The sequence below is a fragment of the Lissotriton vulgaris genome, chromosome 7, assembly GCF_964263255.1.
Source record: "Lissotriton vulgaris chromosome 7, aLisVul1.2, whole genome shotgun sequence".
Classification (NCBI taxonomy): Eukaryota; Metazoa; Chordata; class Amphibia; order Caudata; family Salamandridae; genus Lissotriton; species Lissotriton vulgaris.
This window is the reverse complement of record NC_141695.1, coordinates 1,309,923,555-1,309,945,775: the sequence shown is the minus strand read 5'-3', so window position 1 is coordinate 1,309,945,775 and position 22,221 is coordinate 1,309,923,555. Positions and strand designations below refer to the sequence as shown.

The following is a 22,221-nucleotide window of genomic DNA, read 5'->3' as shown; positions in this document are numbered from 1 at the left end:
CCGTCAGCTCCACTCAGTCCAAAGCTAGGCCATTTAACATCGCCTCTATGAAAATCTATTCCACGACCAGCTGTGGCAACTTTCACGGCAGTCAAGAGTGAGGGTCTAATCTCACCTTTGTCTCTCATTACATTCAAACCACGGTGCTGAGCAACGCTAGCAGACATTGCTCAGTAGATAAATCGGTTATCACCAACGGCTGCTTCGGGATGTGTACTGGTGCTGAGACTCGCGCCGCCACTGCTCTGTCATGCCCTCTCAGTCAATTGGCCCACTTGGACAGACAGGAAGCAGCCTACAGTACCCGTCGGGCGTAGTCGACCAGACGAGAGAAGATCAGGGCTACTACTGGCAGTGAGACCAGAGAGCAGAAGGCTCACCTGACCGAGAAACCCCAGGCCTACCCACACACTGAACACAGCATGGTAGGTGCCTGGCCTAGCGCTACACAGGCTCAGTCATACTTGGAGGCGGATGGGCAAGGCTTGTCGCTCTCCTCCCCCACACTGCAACCCTGGAAACCCACGGCCATACCCCTGGGCCCAGCAAATGCCCGGGTGTGCAGAGTCAACCCTTGGGCCTCCGTACCCACTTCGCCTCCTCCCCAGCCAGACGACCAGGGGAGAGGGCCTCTGCCCAAGCACCCCGGGAGCTGCCCTCTCCCCCTCATGGCGGACCACAGCCCTGGCAATGGGCGGGCTTAGCAGACTCGCCACCCACAAAAATGGGAGGGGACCACACTCACTGACGAACAGCTCCTGGGGGCCAAATGCGGCACGTCTTAACGGTGTCAGGGCAGTGGGAAAAGAGGGCGCCCAGTGGGCGGGAGAGGTATATGCACCTCGCCCCCACCCACTCCTGCCCGGAAGTGTCGCGGGCATGCGGACCCTTGGGGGTCGCAAACACTGGGCAGCTGGCTCTTTTGCCATCCTGTGGCACTAAGGGGGGCCGTCCTCTTAGGAGGGTCCCCTTCGTGGACCCAGGGCAGCCCGCAGTTTTCCCATTGCAAACCATTTACTTCAGGGATGTAAAAACAAGATGTGGCCACAAAGCAGCTGGACGCGTTCACTTGGGATGAGGGAGGGCCGGGCACAAGTGTTGTTGGAATGGTGAGCGGGGTTGTGAGAGACACAGGGAGGCATGTTTTAAATCAGAATATTGTGAAGTGCTTTTTAATTAAAGGAAAAAAAACTCTCAGTTATGGCAGGAGATAAATCAATTTGCCATTACCAAGAGTTTTTTTTCCTGTAGCGGCAGAGGACTTCATAGAACTCGAATGTGACGCACTTACTGGGGTGCATGAGCCTGGCATATAGGTAAAGACGCATATGCATATACTGGAGCTGGAGAGGCAGGCACAGAAGGAAGAAGGAACAAAGAGCTAGGGAGCATGTGCCTCTCAAATGACCCTTCTGTGAGTGTCTATGCAGTGTGCACTGATTGTTCAATCCTTCCTAATTTGCAAGTGGATACTTCCCCCGATTTCCACATATTATACATGCTACTTAGGCATAAGCCTTAATGAACAACTCCATACACTACTCTCCAGCCTGTCTTACTCCACAGCTGCAGAGGGAGGTGGAAGCAGACCTCTGGGCAGAGAGGAGACATGAGACATGGGAAGCAAATGCTTATGAACATGGCTCCTAAGCAAAAAAGTCTAGTGTGTAAGTTGCCATAAGAGTGTGAGGATAGCACATGGTTGGCAAGAGAATGTTTTCATGGCTCTTGCGTACCAGAAGAGCAAATGTATAGTCCCTAGAAAGCAAGAGTGTAAGGCAATCAAGTGTCAGAAGTGTGAGGTTGATGGACAGGTGTGTTGCAAGAGTGGGCCTTAATATTACCAGTGGCAAAGGAGCACATGGCTCCTAGGAAGAAACAGCAGAGGGGACTGAAGCATGTGTGTATGTGGTACATGCATGCCAAGAGAGTGTTTTGATGGCACACGGGTAGCTGGTGTGTGTGTTTGTGTGTGTGTGGACACATGAGACTCAGAATTCTTTGCAGGGTTCAAAAGCAGAAGGAGGGCATGCATATATCACATGTACGAAGTATTCTAGGGATGAGAACCTAGAGGTCCAGTAGGATGGCGGACGGACAAAGTCCATCCACCATCCTGTCAGGGGCCGGTACCGTCCGCCACAAGGGCGGAGGAACCGTGCCCCCAATTAGGATGCATCCGCCACAGTGGCGGGTGCATCCCACATTTTTTACATTGCGGCGGACGGTGCTTGAAGCACCAGCCGCCGCAATGCAAAAAATGCACGTTGTACATTTCAATGCACAACATGACAGGCACCGCGCGGTTCCTTTCATGGTGTACATTGAAATGCTGAGGGGCCCCCCCCCTTCACCCTGGGGGCCCGCAACGGGCCCCCAAAGCAAAGACCGTATGCCTTTCCGTGGCGGCATTGCCGCCACGGAAAGGCATTCCTCACCGGCCATCTTAATATGGCTGGCGGTGTCTGATAGACACCACCACCATATCAGGCTGTTTCCGCCAAGGTCGCTAGCCGACCGCGGCGGAAAAGCGGCAGACGGTGTTCCCCTCCGCCACGGGGGGAAAAAAGTGGCGGATGGGCAGGGATGGTGGACGGATCGTCACCGCCTGCATGGCGGTGGCGATCCATCCGCCATCCTAATGGACCCCCTAGTGTACTTGCCTGTGTGTTACTATTTTACCATCCTTTCAGATTCTCTTGTGGGTGCCTCTGCCTCACCTGCTCTCATGTGATCCCTAATTGGGTTTCTGTGCCTCCATCACTGAACACTCCCGCCCCCAAACACACCTTTTTTAAGTTTGGGCTCACTTGCTAGGCTTGCTCATGAAATTTACTTGGGTGCAACATTTGCACCACACCAATTTTGAAATCCACCAGCCGCCACTGAATGAAACCTAGCACAGCCCAGGAATTTCAAATTTATAACTAGTTGTTATTACGTTGAGCTCCATCTTCCTGCAGAGTGTCTGCCTATTTGCATTTAATCTGAATTGTTTAGGTTAATTGCTGTAAAACAATCCTCAGTCCAAGATAAACATGCAGTGGCAAAGCCAATAAGTCTGAGTTCATTGTGATAACGCTTGTAAACGCAGGCATGCAGAAATAATTGTTCTCTATAATAGTATATCAAAGCCAGTTCTATCGGCTTTGCCAATCCTTGGTAGTGATGGTGATGATAGTGGTATTGATGGTCTCGTGATATTCTGGTGGTATTGGCCCATCAATCAGTTCATCTTTATTCGATCTCGTTAAAAATGATCATAAAAGCACATATAAATACATCATCATACAAATTATTGCAAAATTCTATCTTTAAAATTGCAAATATTTCATCACAATTCTAGAATAAAGACGAAGATACATAAAGGTGTTAAAAAATCATTGCTTATGCTAAATCTAAGTACTTGTATTGTTGTTTAGTGAACTCAATAGTCTACGTGCCGTCCCCTTCCTCTTCCTCATACAGGCCCATAGAAATGATGCAACTGAATAACAAACCAAAGGGTCAGGTAGTGTTTTTATAAAGTATAGTGCTACCCGGCACTGCTTAAAATTTATTTTCTTTAAAATTGGTTTGAGGTGGACAGTCCTTTCATTCTCATATAGCCTGCAAAATAAAATTAGGTGCAATTCAGTTTGAAGTGATAAGTTTTCACATGAGCACGCACTTAGACCAGAGTGATTATAAGTTTTTCAGGATAACCTAATATGAGGGGAATCAGGTTAGTGCGAAACCTCGGTAATATAAATCTGTGTTGCATCCTATTTACATTTACTAGGTAAGAGTACCCTCCCTCAGTTAATGGTGGGTTAAGGCAATGGTGGTATTGGTCATAATTGTAATGGTGGTGTGATGTTGGTTGCTATGTTTGTGCAGGTGGTATTGTTGGTGTTGGTACTGTGGTGGGATCGGAATTGGTTGTGGCATTAGTATTGGTGGTGGTGGTATGGGAGTTACTGTTGTTGATATTGATTGTGGTATTGGTGGTGGTACTGGTAGTCCTTTTTGTGAGCTTTTGGTGTTTGTGGTGGTATTGATCTAGCTGATACTGGTATTGTGTGGTGGTATTAACAATGATGGTCATAGTGGTGTTGGTAGTGTTAGTGGTATAGGTGCTTTTGGTATGGGTGGTGGTATTGGAGGTGGTATTGATGCTGGTGGTGATTGTTGTCAGTAGGGGTGGTATTGGTATTTTTGTTGGTACTAGTAGTAGTGACGGTGGTGTGGTATTGGTGATTGTATTAGCAGTACTGGTAGAGATATTTGTGTTTTTTGCGGGTTAGTAGTGGAAGTGGGCTTGATAGTGGCATTGGTAATATTGGTGTTATTGATGGTGAGAATGGTCGCAATATTGGTAGTGGTACTGCTGTAAATGGTTTAGCGGTGGTGATATCAGTGGCAGTATTGGTGGTAATGGTGTGCCATATGAGATAGTGGTGTTGCAGCACTGACATTCCTAGTGCCTGCTACTGTAAAACAAAATGCTGTTTCCTGGGTGCAGAGCATGTATGAGATAAATAATTAAATGTGACACAAAGTGAGTTGGCTGATGTACTTTTTACTGTGTGAAATAGTCCTCACCTTTTGTACTGCAAGCACTACTTGTGAGTTGGAAGGGTACAACAAATAGCCAATAGCTAGAGGTGAGGGAAATACTTCTAAGTCTCTGCCTAAGATAGAATTGGCAATATTAGTGTAATGGCTTTGACTGACAGAGGCTGATTCAAATAAGGTGATGCATTAAGGAGAATGACCTGAAGTTTCTTTCATGCATATTGTAAGTAACAGTTCTTTCAGGCGCCTGCACTGCGAACCCAGACCTAGACTTGGTTTGCAGTTGAACCTGGATATATCGCCAAGCAAGTCCCAGCAGTAGTGTTTCAGGCTCACATGTTGGGATGTCTGGTCTTCATCTGTAGCAGGAGTACAGATGTTCCACTGCTTTGTAGCCCAAAACTGCTTGAATAGGTAGACACTCTGATGCACACTAAAGGCCTAACACATTCGACTAGGCTTTTTTGAAGTACTAATAGCTCTTTCTAAAAACACCTGGTACATGTGAAACTTGTTGAATAGTAAACACTGTCAAATTTAGACAGAAAACTACAGCTTTAGCCAATGTTGTGTAAATATTAATGGAGTAGTTATTCATGCAGCAGGTGCTGCCATACCAGGATCAAGGGTTTGAGGGGCCCACTGTACTTGAAGTATGGCTGTCTTAACAATTGATTATGGGAATCATTTTCTTTTACTTCCATTAGGGCAGTGGCCCCCCTGCTACACCTCTGCAGTCGTGGATGCTGCAGGTAAGTGGAGTTGGGGTGGTGGAGCGGGGTGGGGAGAAGTCAACCGACAACAGAATAGGTATTATTATTTTATTAAATTTAACCTATTTCTTCGTCTATTCGACTTTCCCCCCTCCCTTCGCTCCCCACCCCCGCCTCACCCGCTTACCTGTGTCAGCCACTGCTGCTCCACTGTTCAATATTAATCCCTTCAAACATCAGTATATACTTCATAGATTGCACAAACATCCTGACAAACTCAAAGAACCCTCAACATGTATTAAAGAAAAGCATATTTGCAGATGATATGGGGATTATATTTGAGACCCCTGTTGCTCTGAAGCAAAGCATGGTGTCTTGGATGCCTATTGTGTACATAACATGCTAATCAAAGCAGAGAAAAAACTAAAAGGTTTCTTGTTGGTTCCTCTGTAATGTATTTATCAATTTTTTTTAGCAAAGTCTAAAAATGAAAATAGCACAAAAACCATAATAAAGTAATGTTATCACAGAATAAATAAAAATACCCATTGCATTCAGTATATTTCATATCACCAATAAGTTTCAAACCCGATGTCTGGGTTAACAAATTATATTTTAGGAATGGCGGGCCTAAAATCACGGCATACATTTAAAAATAGGCCATAATCCAACAGGTTATGGGGCCATGTAAAAGAACTGTTTACAAAACAAGTACATTTGCCATGATAAGACTTATTGTTTAGCATAAGGTTTCACAGTTGTCACCGCAGGTTAACCACAACTCACAATCTAAAACAAAAATTCTTATCGAGGGATTTAGGAAAAGCATCAAATATTTTAGGGTGTCAAGGGGGCCCATATAACCTCATGTCAAGGCCACATTGGATTTCTCAGTTAAATATCAGCAATCCTCACTAAAGCTCTCCAGTAAAGCTGATTTGTAATCATTGTTTATTCTGACAAATCTAGTTATTCCTTGGAGCATTGGAGCATGGAGCATAGGGGTCTCATTGTAAAAAGATTCTCATATTTCATATGCTGCGTCATAGTTCCTGTTAAAACCCATATGATAATTATAAGACAGGTCTTGCAAAGTTAGACCAATCAGATTATCTAATATTCAATAAAAAAAATCATTAAATGTAAAAAGGACGTTTCAAGCTTTTTATGAAAATAATTTGGTAGGTTGTGTGTTTCCTTACAGTACCCTATTGAGTGTATAATCCTCGTCAAGTCGTGAGGATGAACCTGTGAAATAATAGGCTTAGGACAATAATGTCAACAGTCTAAAAGCTTTGTAAGGGCATTGCTGTGTATTTGGTATATTGGTTATCACATCACAACATAAGGAAGATCTATTCCCCTTTTGCTTGAACCTAGATGCTTTCAAACTGACATCCATTGCTCATATTAAACCAACATACCAACTCAAGCAAAAAAGAAGGCACATACACGAGGCTATAGGACTATGGCTTTTTTATTATATATATATATATATATATATATATATATATCATATGAAACGGCGAGGTTCCGCCGTAGGGAGACGCACCCACATTGAGCGCTCGCAGTGCTGGGAAAGCAGGAACCAGTGTGTGAGGATATATATATATATATATATATATATATATTACCTATTACCAACTGGCGTTGGCCGGTAGGTATATATAGTTTGGATTTTTTCTCTATGGAACTTTTGAAAATTCTATGTCTAATAACTTTGGCGTTTGTGGACGGAATCGGCTGAAATTTTCAGGAAAATGGCACATTTTGTTTCTGAGCAGCCCCCGAAAATTTGGGGGGGTTCCATTAAGGGGGGGCCGAGAAAAAAGGGGGGTCCCAAAACGCGTTTTTCCCATTCATTTTTCCATAGGGCGTTTGGCCTCACTTTTAGCTCGAACGGCTGAATGGATTTGCACGAAACTTGGCAAAATTGTAGGGACTGTTAGCCCGATGTGCCTTTGCTGGGTCTCAATATATGTGCTCCAGTGGATTTTGAGAAATTAACGTTTAAAAAAACAGATATATCTGTGACAGCGTCCTGGATAGCGAACTAGTTTGCGTACTAATCGCGTAACGGAGCTTTGCAAAGCGAAGCTGATTGGCTGTCCGATGTCTGTCAACATTCTAAACAGTCCGTAGCGGCCGCCATCTTGTCTCTCAGTAGGATCGAGAGACAAGAGGAGGCCAAAACGAAGGGGGAAATGAAGGAAAGGGGGCAAGGTAGACCTCTTCTGAACCCCTAGGGTTGATGAGGGGGAATTTAAAGTGGCCCGCGGGGCAAAAAAAAAATAAAAATTGCGATTTTTCGCCGTAGAGGCGCGTCCCGGTACGCGAACCGGGCAGCTAACTGGGCAGCTAACCGGCAGCGTAACGGGAGTCTGAGGAGAAGCTGATTGGCTGTCAACATTGTAAACAGTCTGGAGCGGCCGCCATCTTGTCTCTCGGTAGGATCGAGAGACAAGAGGTGGTGAAAAACGAAGGGGGAAATGAAGGAAAGGGGGCAAGGTAGACCCCTCCTGATCCCCTAGGATTGATGATGGGGTTATTAAAGTGCCCCGCGGGGCAAAAGAAAAAAAAAGAAAATTGCGATTTTTCGCGGTAGAGGTGCTTCCCGGTACGCCAACCGGGCAGCTAACCGGCAGCGTAACGGGAGTCCGACATCTTGTGTTTTTGGAGCGTCCGGTTTGCGTACCGGGTAGCGTTCCGGTAATCGTAACAAGGGGAAAACCAAGAGAAACAGTAAAATAAAATTTAAAGGAATAGATTTCCACCAAACTTGGCAAAACTGTAGGGACTGTTTGTTTGTTGTGCCTTTGCAAGGCCTCAAGATATGTGCATGTGTGGATTTTGTCTAATTAAGGTTAAAAAAAATATATATATCTGTAAGCGTGCTCTGGCGCGCTTACGTTACGGGTTTTGTTTGCGCTGCAGAGACGATTCGTCACGTTTATGCGACGCGTCATGAGGCGTCTCACGTGGCTACGTGATACGTCACGTAATAAAGAATATATTTTACAGCTATAGATATTAGCTTTTAAAAAACCAATGAAATTCACTGAAAAAACCATAGGTTATAGACCATACATAGTTAGGAATTTGCATTTACAAAACCATGAAAATTCACTGAAAAAACCATTGGTTATAGACCATATATAGTTAGGGATTAGCATTTACAAAACCTTAATTTACTCGCACAAAACCATAGAAATTCGCATATATAGTTAGTTGCAATAACTATATATCGCGCATCCGCAATCCACTGCTGATGATGTCACATATTACATCATTCATGACATGGTCAGAGACATCACTGATGACATCACTGATGACATCTCAAATGACATCACTGATGACATCTCAAATGACATCACTGATGACATCACTGATGACATCTCAAATGACATCACTGATGAAATCACTGATAACATCTCATTTGACATTACTGATCACATCACTGATGATATCATTCATGTGATAATACGAAGAACCTCTTCAGACTCTAATATAACCTTAGATACAATCAGTGTAAACAGACACTCACAGACTGTCACTCATCCATGGAGTTACTCACACACCTAGTCAGTCATGCAAAGAATCAATCACACCTCCATTTCCTCAACTATACAGTTATACACACCTTACTTAATCAAACATATACTAACACATATTTACTCTCTTATACAATCACTGATACAAGTTCACAATGATCCATACAGCCACTCACACATTCACTGGCTCTTATGCACAGTTCTTTATATATTTCAACTCTTACATGTACTGTGTTTTACATATGTACTTACTTTGACATGTAGCACTGAGAAATCCAATCACTCACCAATACACTCATGGAGACAGTCAACCGCCCATACAGCTGTTACCACATGCACTTTTGAACCCATACATCTAGTGAATCAACTGCTCACACATCTATGCACAGAGTCACACACCTCCCAGCCATCCCCACACACACACTCACTCTCCCATACAAATACTTGGGCAACCAATCAATAACCCATATAGTTAGTCATATAGCTACTGATCAACACATGCAGCAGTTTACAGAACAACAGATATAATGATGCACAAATTAAGACAGTTTAGTCACTAACCCATGCACTCAGTGAGACACATTTAATCATTCTCTCATACAGTCAGTCATGCACCTACTAAATCCTTCATCCAGACACTTATACATCCACTCATTCTTCAATATGTAAGACATATTTTAACTTTACAGAAACACACAGTCACTGGATGTTGTCATCAGTGATGTCATCAGTGATGTCATTTGAGATGTCATCAGTGATGTCATTTGAGATGTCATCAGTGATGTCATCAGTGATGTCACTGACCATGTCATGAATGATGTAATATGTGACATCATCAGCAGTGGATTGCGGGTGCGCGATATATAGTTATTGCAACTAACTATATATGCGAATTTCTATGGTTTTGTGCGAGTAAATTAAGGTTTTGTAAATGCTAATCCCTAACTATATATGGTCTATAACCAATGGTTTTTTCAGTGAATATATATATACATATATATATACTCACAGAAAAAAACACAGGTTTCAGAGACGTTATAGTTAGTTGGACATTTCACTTGTACAAAACCAGAGAATTTCGGCCGTTATAGTAAGTTGAGCTAACTGTAATTCGCGCCCCCACAATGCACTGCTGATGATGTCACATATTACATCAGTCATGACATGGTCAGTGACATCAGTGATGACATCACTGATGTACCTCCTCACACCCTAATATAATCTTTCATACACCTACTCAAAAATACAGACTAACATTCTTGAAACCATTGACATACCAGTTACTACATACCCACTCACTGATTCATCTTTCTAGACACATCCACTCACTCACTAATAGTCATGCATACACACAGTCACTGATCAATACAGCCATGATATATGCACTCATACACCTATACAGATACTCACACACCGCCACTCACCCATAGAGTTACTCACACACCGAGTCAGTCACCCAAAGAATCAATCACACTGCCATTTACTCCTCTATACAGTTATACACGCACCACCTCACTTATTCATACAGATACTAACACATACTTATTCTCTTATAAAATCACAGACACAAGTATACATTCATCCATACAGCCACTCTCACAATCGCTCACTCTCACATATACTCACTTATATACTTCACCATTCACATATAATGGGAAACATCCTTTACAGCAAAACTTTTTCCACGCAGTACATTTACAACGCAGGAATTACAACGCAAGTCGTTACAACGACTTGCGCTGGAGGGCGCTGTAGGATAGGGAATAGTTTAATTTACTATCCAAAACCTTCCCTACTATCCACGGGGACTGGAGTTGGAATAGTAAATTAAACTATTCACTATCCAGTACCCCCCAACGCAAGTGGTTGTGTAATGGCTTGCGTTGTAAAACCTGCGTTGTAAAGGCATGCGTGGAAAAAGCATGCATTGTAATGACATATATCCCATATAATGCCTTTCACATATGTAGTTACTCATAGATGTACCATTGAGACATCCATTCACTCACCAACACAGCTATACACACACTCACCCACCCATACAGCCCCTCACACACGCACTCATGAACCCATACACCCAGTGATTCACCCCACATCTATGAAGGGCATCACTCACCTCCACCCACCTACACAGAAACTCAGGGACCCATAGAGGACGTCAGAAAACCAACCATTAACCCATATAGACACTCATGTAGCTACTCACCAACATATGTAGACACTTTCATACTAACTGACAGACTAATACAGACATTCACACAGATTAGTCACTCACCCATGCACTCACTAAGACATGTTTAATCACTCACTTGTACAGTCAGTCACACACCTACTAAATTATCCATTCAGACACTCATACACCCACTCATTCTTCAATAAACCTTGGGGTATATATAGATAACATTCTTAAACTTTTCAGAAACACTCAGTCACTGGATGATGTCATCAGTGATGTTATTTCAGATGGTATGGGGATGAAGTCCCCTTGCCTCCAGAGGGTTCCTAGAGGCCAACTAGCCCTCCTGTATCCCTAGTAAGCCCCACACAGCTGGATTGTTTAGAGTGGTCCGTGGCCATGGCCCCTTTTTAGACCACTCTGCAAACGCATCTCCTGGCGCACTGCTGCCCGAAGAGTTGAAGTCCACTTTAGTCCTGAGGTCCTCAGGACACAAGAGGACCTCTTTGCCCCACCAGCAATTCGCCAAGAGGCGCGTTTGCAGATTGGTGTAAAAAGGGGCATGGCCTCTGACCACCTCTCAGCAATCCCACTCTGTGGGGCTTACTGCAGATACCTGGTTGGCTAGTTGGTCCATAAGGAACCTTAGGATTCAAGGGGACTTAATCCCCCAACCCAGAACGTGCCAGGAGGCGCAATTGCAGAGTGATGCTGGGGTGGGGCGGCGCCTCAGGCGAGATGCCGGCTTCTCCTTTCTTTTTTTTTTAAGAAGGGGGCTGTGAGGCCTCCCTTCTCTTAATAGTTGTTGGGCCCTGGGGACCCCATCCCCCAGGGCCTGACCTATTTTGTATTCAAATAATAAAGAAAGCAGGAAGGGGACCATGCGCCCCCCCTCCAGAGGCTGATTACGGTCCCGGTGATCCCATCCCCCAGGGCATGGCCATATATATTTTTTTTTTAAAGGAGGGGGGCTGCTTGGCCCCCCTCCTGAGGCCTTTTTTCAGCCCTTGGGACCCCAAACCCCGGGCCTTTTTCAGCCTCAGGGACCCCAATCCTCTGGGCTTTGCCTCTTTTTATTTTTTTTTGTAACAGGAGGAGGGCCACCTGACCCCCCTTCCCTGGGCCACTTCTGGCCCTGGAAACACCATCTCCCAGGGCCTGGCCTCCTGTTGGGGAACGCGGGGGGAGCCCCAATGCCCTCACAGTCCCAGCCTGCTCCTGTCCTCCTGCGGGTTGCATTGCTTTTGGACAAGGGGAGCTGCTGAAATGCGAGGCCATCTACACATAATTACAGTAATACCCTGGGGAGGTGGTGGTTCCCGAAGCAGCATAGGGGGGCAGGAACCTGAGAGGTGGTGGCTGTGGGGGGGGGGGCTCGTGCCCACCCGCACATAAATAACAAAGTCCCGGGGAGGTCCCATGCACTTCATATTTGTCAAGGACTTTATCCAATGGCACCTCCACCATGGCTGGTGTTGGACTTGGCCCTTTTTGCAGGGTCATCCCTGAAGTTTTTGCTTTCCTCCTAGCCTTTTCTCTGACATGGTGTTGGTGGTTCTAGGACTCTGAGCACTGCTGTCCAGTGTAAAGTGCGTGTGCTCTCTGTGGTAAACGTGGCCCGATTGGCCCTGTCCTGTGTTTATAGTCCCCTGTAAATATTGCCTAGTGCCAGTTGGCACAGTGTATATGTGTGATTATGATTCTATTGTGTTTTGGATAGTACAAAGGCTATTTTTTATATAACCTTGTGTTGGAGTTTCTTTTGTAGTATGCCTAGTGTGTTACTGCTGTGTGTGTGTGTGTTGCGCAAACGCTTTACACATTGCCTCTGGGATAAGCCTGACTGCTCATGCCAAGCTACCAAGGGGGTAAGCAGGGGTTATCTTCGGTGTGTAACTCCATTGCCCTGACTAGAGTGGTGGTTTCTGCCTGGCTTAGGCGCAAGCCCTAGCCAACCTGACATCCCATTTCTAACAGCCGGTATAATAATGTGTATGATCTTTTGAGGTGATTCTCTATTGAGGGAGTCACTCTGTTTTGCAACAATTCATGTGTTTTATCCTAGGTACTTTTTATAGGACTTTTTAACTGAATTGCATAAAATAAAACATTTATATATTGACTTTTGGTGAACAGTTGGTATTCTCTGGTGATATTGGTATGCTTGGATGGAATGGTGTATGAGTCACTAGCAGTGTGTTCAAATATATGCAAAGGGAATTGTTGCTTTGATTATCGCTCATACCTAAATTAGCCAGATAGCATGGTAGACTGTCATAAGCCTTGCTGCTGGCAATTAGGTGCTGGTGCCGAGCATGGAAATTATAGGGTCAAATTAAGTAGTAATCAGTCTAGAATGGCGGGGAAGGCTAGAAATTGTACTCTGGTAGTAGCTAGCCTAGAGCTGTCCTCTAAATATGGCTCTTGCCATCAAGGATAAACATTCTGGGGAAGATTTATAAGCCCCTTGCGCCACTTTTGCGTCACTTTAAACATGGGAAAAGTGAAGGAAAAGTGGTGCAAGGGGCTTGTAAGTCTGCCCCTCTGTTTGTGAATGGCATGTGATTTCACCAACTTTGTAAAGCAAATGCTATGAATAAAACATGTATTCTTCATTATAAAAGCAAAAAGCACAGGCTACAGATTGTAAGAAAATTAATCAGATCTCTTTATTGGTATCATACAAATTCAGGGATTTTCGGGTGAAAGCTTGGTCGGTGCGCCAACCTTCTGTGGACCAGCATCTACAGACCGCAGCCACACACTAGTGCCTGAAGTCTATGCAGAGGGTGCTCTCTAGTGGTAGTGCTTGGACAGAGCAGCGCAGGACACTGCCAGGAACTTCTCCCAGGCTGCGTGCACCTCAGGGGTGAAGGCGGCTCCCATCTTGCGGGCCAAGACGATCACCAGGCAGTTTCCAAGGAGCTGAGGAGAGAAATAAAATGGTTGTTAGCCGGAGGGAAATCGACAGAGAAAATAGACGAATCAGCGCTGATGTGTAAAGGCACTGCAGACAGGGAGCTCCATTCGAGTAAAGGCAGTGGATCTTCAACATTAAGGGCACGTTTCCTATTTCATCCTTCCATTCCTTGCTAAGAGAGCAGCTCTCAGTTCATACATCAGCAAGGAAGCAGTGACTTAGGGGGTGAGGCCTAGTTGTGTAGTTATCTATTGTGCAGCTGAAGCATTGATAGCAGGGGCCCAGGGCTGTTAAGGGCTCAGTAGGCCCCTGTAATGACTGCATTTTACTCTCCCACGTGCTTGTGACATTGATTGGAAGTGATGTATTTTGAAAAAGGGTCTCTTTTCAGTTCCCGAGCCAAATTACTGTGTTCATTTGTGTGAAATTCTTTTTTTAACTTCTCCTGGCTACATGCATTTGAGATACTTATACTAAAGCTGTTCAACCTGTTTAAGCCCCATTCACTGCCAAGATAAGATCTCTTCCCAAGGAAAAGGCAGACATCTTCTAACAGTATGCCGGAATGCTTGCTTTTTATTTCTTAGTTGTGTAAGGAAGATGCTTTAGCCTTAGAACGTTTGTGGAATTTCCTATTCATGCTTCAGTACCTTTCTTTGCACTTTGTACGCATTATTGGATTGTTTTTTCAATATAATCTATTTGGTCATAATGATCAAATTCTAAATGTTGTAATAAACATTGGAGGATAAAATAAAGTTAATATACAAGCGCTATGCTATATTTTAATACTAAACAGGCATCCAGAAGTACAGTTATCTTGCAGACAAGGTCATGATTTGAATGGTGCAGCAGGAGCAGCAGCACCGTGCCAAAAATTGTCATAACTCCTCTAAACACCTAATATCGCTATATTTTACTACTAAACAGGCAGTCACAAGTGCAGTTATCTTGCAGGCAGCAGGGTCATTTTTTGAACCGTGCAGCAGGTGCAGTGGCACTGGACGCAAATGTTATCAGAACTCCTCTAAATACCAAATATTGCTATATTTTACAACTAAACAGGCAGTCAAAAAGTGCAGCTATCCAGCAAGTGCAAGGGTTATGATTTCAATAGTGCAGCAGGTTCAGTAGCACCAGGACCAAAAGCTTCAGGCACCCCAATAAACACCATTTATTGCTATATTTTACAATTGAACAGGCAGTCAAAAGTGCAGTTATCTTACAGGCACTAAGGCCATGATTTGAATGGTGCAGCAGGTGCAGTGTCAGCAGTTCAAAAATGTGTCAGAACTCCTCTAAACACATAATATTGCCATTAAATCAATTAATTCTATTACTTCCATCTTTAATTTTTCAAAATGTTGCTATTACTTACCTGCAGTATACTACTAGTAACAGCACAATATATCGCCTTTTTGTACATAAAGAAGTCATAACACTTTGACAGACTTTCTTTAACTTAAATTTCACAACTACTCAGCAAGATACAACTTAGAGCAAAAAACGAATTATTATTAATCACATAGGTGAAACCTAATGCTTGCAGCGGGGTCCAAGGCACCCTTGACCAACTACAGCAAGAGACAATCAATGCTTGAAAGAGACAGACCTGCACTCTTTGCAGAGAGTAGTTACCTTTTCTGGGAGCAGGGATGAAACAGCAGCTAATGGTGGGGACAAACACCAAAGCGACCCAGAGTGTAGCCTGATCGGTACGCACAGATGGGAGCACATTCACACAACATCCACATGAGAGCACTGAAAGTCCAGGCCTCTAAGATGAAATCCTTGGGAGAAGAGGAAAGCAAGTAGCCGCCACACCACGGGTAAACAGCAAAAGCACACAGCCTCCATGTGACGAGGTGGTATGCTTTCCTCTTGGTTCAAGCTTGTCTACTTTCCAGGCTCAACACAAGCAATCTGAGTTGGGGCTAATCTGTGGGGTCAGAGGGGGCACCTTATACATTTCAGGTCTGGCTATCGGTTGGTTTGGGCCACTGTTTTTGTTAGTATATTATTCCAGCCTGGAGAAGCCTTAAATAGCATTTGAAAGGCTAATTTGAGCCAAAGGTGACATACAAAACTGTTAAGGTTTTCAGAGGACTGCCTATCTCTGACTCTCCCCCACCCTCCTGCTCTGTCTCCTATTCTCTCTCATTCATAGAGGTGGTCTCACTCTGTTGGATTGCTCATGGCAGATATTCTCTCTCCCAGATTCCTCAGATTTTAAAATAAATACTGTTTTGTCCTCACCTGGAAGTTCTGAGGGTCCACGTGCAGGGTGTCCGCGTGCAGCTCGCTCAGTTTGGCCAACGTGTGCTTGATGTGATCGAGGTGGTGGACGGCTCCTCCCAGGGCGGTGAGGACCTTCTTGCCATGGGCAGCAACCTTGGCATTGCCAGCGATGGCTGCTGCGGTGGAGAGATCTCCAAAGCTGCTGAAGTACCTCTGGGTCCAGGGGAAGACGACCAGCACCCTATGAATGAGAAACACGAAGAGGTGGAATAGATGGATCATCTCTGCATACGTCTCTTATTCATGTCTGATTCTTGCTTTATCTCTTATTAGCAAAAGCAGATAATCAAAAGCACCGTTGAAAACACCTACTGATCCTGAAGATAATCAAAGAGCCAAAGGAGCATCAAGAAAAACATGACTGGAAATACTACTGTTATATCCTGATCATCTCTTTCCCTGCTGCTCAGCCTGTGTGTGTGATGTCATTAGAATGTTCCTGTGTGCATGGTTTGAATGTGTGGTCAGTTGAATGAGAGGGGCTGAGCAGCTGGATGCTGCTCCCGGTGGGGCCTTCCTTATTACCAACTTTAACCAATAAATATCTACTTAAGAATACCAACGACTACCGGATCTACTTACATGATTAAGTACTTTTATTATTGCAACAACTACATCTACCCAAAACTACAGGAAAATCCACTTGACAGCAGATCTTCTAGAGTCACTGACTCTCGTCAACAGACCCCACTCACCCATGTAAACCACCAAACACCTGCTTCTTCAAACTTCTTAAAACGTGCTTTCAATACACTACCTACCAGGCCAAGGTGTGAGACAACAACCCACCCTTATGGTGTACGTGAGGTTCCATGAGAAGCTGCACCACTCTACAATCATGGTGTACGTGTGACCTCATGTTACGCTACAACAACCGACGCAATTACCATATGGCAGGTTTCAAGAGAAGCTGCGGCATGCTACTATCATGGTGTGCATGGGACCCCATATTACGCTACAACAACTAACCCCAATAGCGTGTGAGAGGCCACAAGAGAAGGTGCGGCATGCCACCATCATGGTGTGCATGGGATCCCATCTCTGGCTACAAAGGCCAGCCCTGATAGTACACACGAGGCTCTATGAGCAGCTGCAGCCCTCCACCCTCTAAGTGTACCATGTTAGGCTACAATACCCAACCCCAGCAGGAGATAGTAAAGACCACAGATCCCATGGTGGACTGGAAAGCCTGCAGTGCATGGACTTCATGTGGTTGCAGCCCACCGACAATTACAGCGCCCCATTCTCAGTGTGTGCGTGAGAATCTACTGAACTGCACTCTGCTGCTTCCATGATGCACTTGACACTCCATCTCACACAACAGCACTTTCCTTTTAATGATGTCCATGATAATCACACCAAAACTACAGCATTGTGTCCGCGTTGTACATAGGAATACAACTCACCCTACAAATGCTGCCCTTCTTTATGTACATGTAAGTCAGTCTGAGGGTATCACATATACCCCTTCTGACGTATTTCCGTACAGCACTGCACCCTCTTAATGCAAATGAGATTCCATCTGAGGATACAGTACTTCTTACAAAGGTTATTTATGAGTCTAATTCTGAGCCAGACCCGAATGATGTACATGAGAAGAGAAGGGAATCCCTCTAAGACATGAGGAATAATAATCCACATTTGTAATCCACATTTGTAAAGCGCGAACAATCACCCATCAGGGTCTCTAGGCCCTGGGTGCCGTCGGGAAGATTAAGCAAGCTATTGCCCAAAGTCACATGAACCGTGATCCCCAGATTCCAGCGTCAGTCACCCTGGCCGCAGCGCCACACATCTTCCTGGAAGGGGAAGGCCAGCTTTATTGTGAAAGCGCCTGAAACCTTTGTGTTAGATCTTGCATGATTCGCTCTGCACCATCAGGGGTCCATGGATGAACTCACAGAAAGAAGCAGTCAAGAAAGCTCGGTCTCACTACATAAAACCTCAGCAAATTAGCATAACCCCCCATCCTCACGATATACATTGGGCTCCTCTAAATTTTACAAAATCCGACCCTCACGACCTGCGAGGCGCTACGTCACACCACAATAAAGATTCCTATGAAGGATACTTTAGGAATGTGAAGCGAGTAAAACAGTAGATAGAGAAGAAATACATAAGCGGGGAATGGTGGGAGATTATACTTGGCAGCAATACCTGGCCAGGGTTTCTTGTCCGTCAGCCGCCGCGTCCACCTGGGCCCACACTGAGGTGATGGCGGCCTTCTCTTCTGCTGTCCACTGAACCATCTTTGCTGGCGGTGCTGGGAGGTTTGTTGAGTCAGAGTCCGCTTCTGGAAGCTGCTGCTGCTGAAGACTTCTGAGACCCCAGAGATTTATATGGCCGGCGGCCAAGACCCACCCAGGGTGGACCGTTCTGCTGAGTCACGCTGGACCCTCTTATCTTTCATGCCAGCCTTCCCCACACCCACCACGCAAACCTTTCTGACGTCTTCTCAGAACCGTGCATTTTTGTATGCTTTTGTTTCGCGCTACAATTCTAACACACAATAACAATATTTGTATGTACCTTCTCCAGATTCAAGTGTTGGGAAGGACATAGGTGTGTGTTCTTCGTCCAGCATCATTTGTGAAAATACCCGACGTTTACCCTTCACAAGCCTTAATTACAGAGCTTCCCGGTTTACTTTTGCTTCGGTCCTACGAAGTTAGTTTCCACTCTAATCAAATTCATCCGAGATGTAACATGAATGTCGCATAATTCTCCGCGAGTTTTCCCTTTGTGCAGCTTTTCAATGCATAATTCCAAACATTTGCAGATTCTTTTCTGTGCAAGTTTACTTTTTGAAAATGTCTTGTGCATGAATAGAACACATTTTCCTGCACTGTGCCTCTTATGTAGCAGTGTGCACCACTTGTTCAATCCTTCCTAATTTGCAAGTGAATACTTTACCCCCGTTTCCACATATTATACATGCTACATAGGCATAAGCCTTTATGAACAGCTCCACACACTACTCTCCAGCCTGCCTTACTCCACAGCTGCAGAGGGAGGTGGAAGCAGGCCTCTGGGCAGCGAGAAGACAAGAGACATGAGAAGCAAATGCTTATGAACATGGCTCCGAAGTAAAAAAAAGTCTAGTGTGTAAGGAGTCATATGAGTGCGAGGATAGCACATGGTTGGCAAGAGAATGTTTCCATGACTCTTGCGTAGTAGAAGTGCATATGTATAGTCCCTAGAAAGCAAGCCTGTAAGGCAAGCAAGTGTCAGAAGTGTTACATTGACGGACAGGTGTGATGCAAGAGTGTGTCTTAATATCACGAGTGGCAAAGGAGCACATGGCTCCTAGGAAGAAACAGCACTGGGGACAAAGTTGTCTGAATTGTGTGTGCATGTGGTGCATGCGTGCCAAGAGAGTGTTTTGGTGGCACATGGGTAGTAGGGGTGTGTGCGTGTGTGTGTGGCATGCACGTGCATGCGCGTGTGTGTGTGTGTGTGTGTGGGCTTGTGTACACATGAGACTCGGGATTCTGTGCAGTGTTCGAAGCTGTCGCGCACCATTTCTTTTAATTTTCGTTACTTTTGTTACAATCGCGACAATCAGGAGGGTGCCGCGATTGGATCAAAAGTAAAGAAAAAGGGGGAATTTTTTCTATTTATTTACTTTTGATGCATTCACAGCCCTCAGCGCGGGTAACGTGATTGTAACAAAAGTAATGAAAACTTATTTTCGTACGAAAAAGCAGCAGCGGACCTTAAATTGCCACACCTAAACTCCAGTGCCAATGGGTCTATGATCAAGTCAGTTTGATATTGTGCTGCCAACCCCGACACCAGCTGCTGTTTGGCGTCGCTGTGCTCTCCAGATCAGTTAAACAGTTTTTAGATACTCAAGGGGGCGCACCAAAATGAGAGTCCAAATATAATAAGTAGAGAAATGTTCTTTATTTATCTTTGTTCAGCAAGAAAGGGCACATCAATAAAATTTGTAGTGAGATCAGCCAACGCGTTTCACTCCCTACCAAGGAGTTTCTTCAGGGCGCTGCGAGTATTTTCGGTAAGTTGTCTTTTGTAAGATCCCTCTGTTGTTGCACTGGTATTTTTTCGGTCGTTTCTTTTTTCAGCCTATCTCTTTGAAGGTCTTTGGAGTATCTCTCTTCCCTTTTCTTTTCTTTATGTCGTGGATTTTGTTGGTCTTGTCCAAAAAAGTGGTTCTGGTGTTTCAAAAGGCTACCCGTCCCTGGTTGTATTTGTTTTAGGTGGGTACAGTGCTGTGATGACCGTCGTCAGTTTCGGCGACTCGGCATGGCTGGTTCCAGGCCTCTGGGCAGCGAGAAGACAAGAGACATGAGAAGCAAATGCTTATGAACATGGCTCCGAAGTAAAAAAAAGTCTAGTGTGTAAGGAGTCATATGAGTGCGAGGATAGCACATGGTTGGCAAGAGAATGTTTCCATGACTCTTGCGTAGTAGAAGTGCATATGTATAGTCCCTAGAAAGCAAGCCTGTAAGGCAAGCAAGTGTCAGAAGTGTTACATTGACGGACAGGTGTGATGCAAGAGTGTGTCTTAATATCACGAGTGGCAAAGGAGCACATGGCTCCTAGGAAGAAACAGCACTGGGGACAAAGTTGTCTGAATTGTGTGTGCATGTGGTGCATGCGTGCCAAGAGAGTGTTTTGGTGGCACATGGGTAGTAGGGGTGTGTGCGTGTGTGTGTGGCATGCACGTGCATGCGCGTGTGTGTGTGTGTGTGTGTGGGCTTGTGTACACATAAGACTCGGGATTCTGTGCAGTGTTCGAAGCTGTCGCGCACCATTTCTTTTAATTTTCGTTACTTTTGTTACAATCGCGACAATCAGGAGGGTGCCGCGATTGGATCAAAAGTAAAGAAAAAGGGGGAATTTTTTCTATTTATTTACTTTTGATGCATTCACAGCCCTCAGCGCGGGTAACGTGATTGTAACAAAAGTAACGAAAACTTATTTTCGTTTTCATTATTTTTGTTACAATCGCGTCACACGCGCGAATACTGTGATCGTAACAAAAGTACATAATTACTACTGCTGGGCCGGGCTGCTGTCCTCAGCCCCAGCAGCTTAGTCAGAGTTTGCAAACCCCTTTAGTGCACATGTCAGACAGAGCTGGGCTGAGCCTCAAGTCCTGCTCGCTTCTGTGTAAAGGCTTTACAAGATTCTTGCCATTCGAGTGAACTCGAACGTTTTCGGCATCTGGGGTAACCAATGCTTTTTTTCACTAACCGCCTGCTTCTGGAGGGCAGACATACTTTTACAAAATGATAGCTTAACAGGGAAGGTCTCCTTAGAAGAGACTGCTGCTGTGTCCCTGGCTGGTGTTGTCTGGGCTCTGGGTAGATCTGTTCCCAGGTTCACAGGCCAGTACGTTTTCGAATTTACACTTCACATCTCCTCAGTCAGTCCCAGACCCAGTGCAACGCTTTTCGATCATTGTCCCTCTCGGCGTTAAAAGCTCTACTGAAGGAAAAAAAAAAAAAAAACAATTTTTAGACTTTTTTTTTTATTAATCAGACCAGCAGTGCGATTTGTCATTTCTGATGGAGCACCCTCAAGGTAGAACAAAGGGGAAAAGAGACAACAGATATCCTTTAATTGTGTCCATCCCTGAGACACTAGGGCAGTTGTTCCCAAACGTTTTCGGCCTGTGGCTCCCTTGGCCTAATTGGCAGTTGGCCGTGGCTCCCCGCCGTGTCACTTTTTTTTTTTACCGGTGGTAGGATGCATGCCTGACCTCGGTAATCCTTCCAATTTTCTCCCTGAAATTAAGTGGGATGAAGCCGATGAAGGTTTTGCAATCATATTTGTAACAAAATAAAAAGATAGGTTGTTTAATAAAAACTTTAATTGGTTAAGTGAGAAACGATACAGTATTAATTTGCCAAATATGTTTCCATGACTTAACAACCTTTTCTAACCACACATATTGTGTATTCTGTTTTGTGTGAGACATACTCCTCCTGTTAACCCCACCTTCGCTCACTATCAGGGACTCTATGGAATCCCCTTGCT

At 44.8% G+C, this 22,221-nt stretch overlaps 1 protein-coding gene across 1 annotated transcript; it reads right to left on the bottom strand.

Annotated features, from left to right (window-relative positions):
* Positions 1-13,647: 13,647 nt before the first annotated feature.
* Positions 13,648-18,515, bottom strand: LOC147703571 (hemoglobin subunit beta-2-like). The gene is made up of 3 exons (XM_086928937.1): positions 18,373-18,515; positions 16,174-16,396; positions 13,648-13,922 (listed from the first exon to the last, which is right to left on the bottom strand). The coding sequence occupies exons 1-3, from the start codon at positions 18,462-18,464 to the stop codon at positions 13,794-13,796; spliced, it is 444 nt and encodes a 147-aa protein (XP_086785063.1). The 5' UTR covers positions 18,465-18,515; the 3' UTR covers positions 13,648-13,793.
* Positions 18,516-22,221: the final 3,706 nt, after the last annotated feature.

Bases quoted from the DNA above. Each gene is read 5' to 3' on its own strand.
- LOC147703571 (XM_086928937.1), bottom strand. From the start codon at position 18,464: ATGGTTCAGTGGACAGCAGAAGAGAAGGCCGCCATCACCTCAGTGTGG. The intron at 16,397-18,372 runs GTATTGCTGCCA...TCTCATTCATAG, and splicing joins GGACAAGAAACCCTGGCCAG to GGTGCTGGTCGTCTTCCCCT. The intron at 13,923-16,173 runs GTGAGGACAAAA...TTCTCTCCTCAG, and splicing joins TGGACCCTCAGAACTTCCAG to CTCCTTGGAAACTGCCTGGT.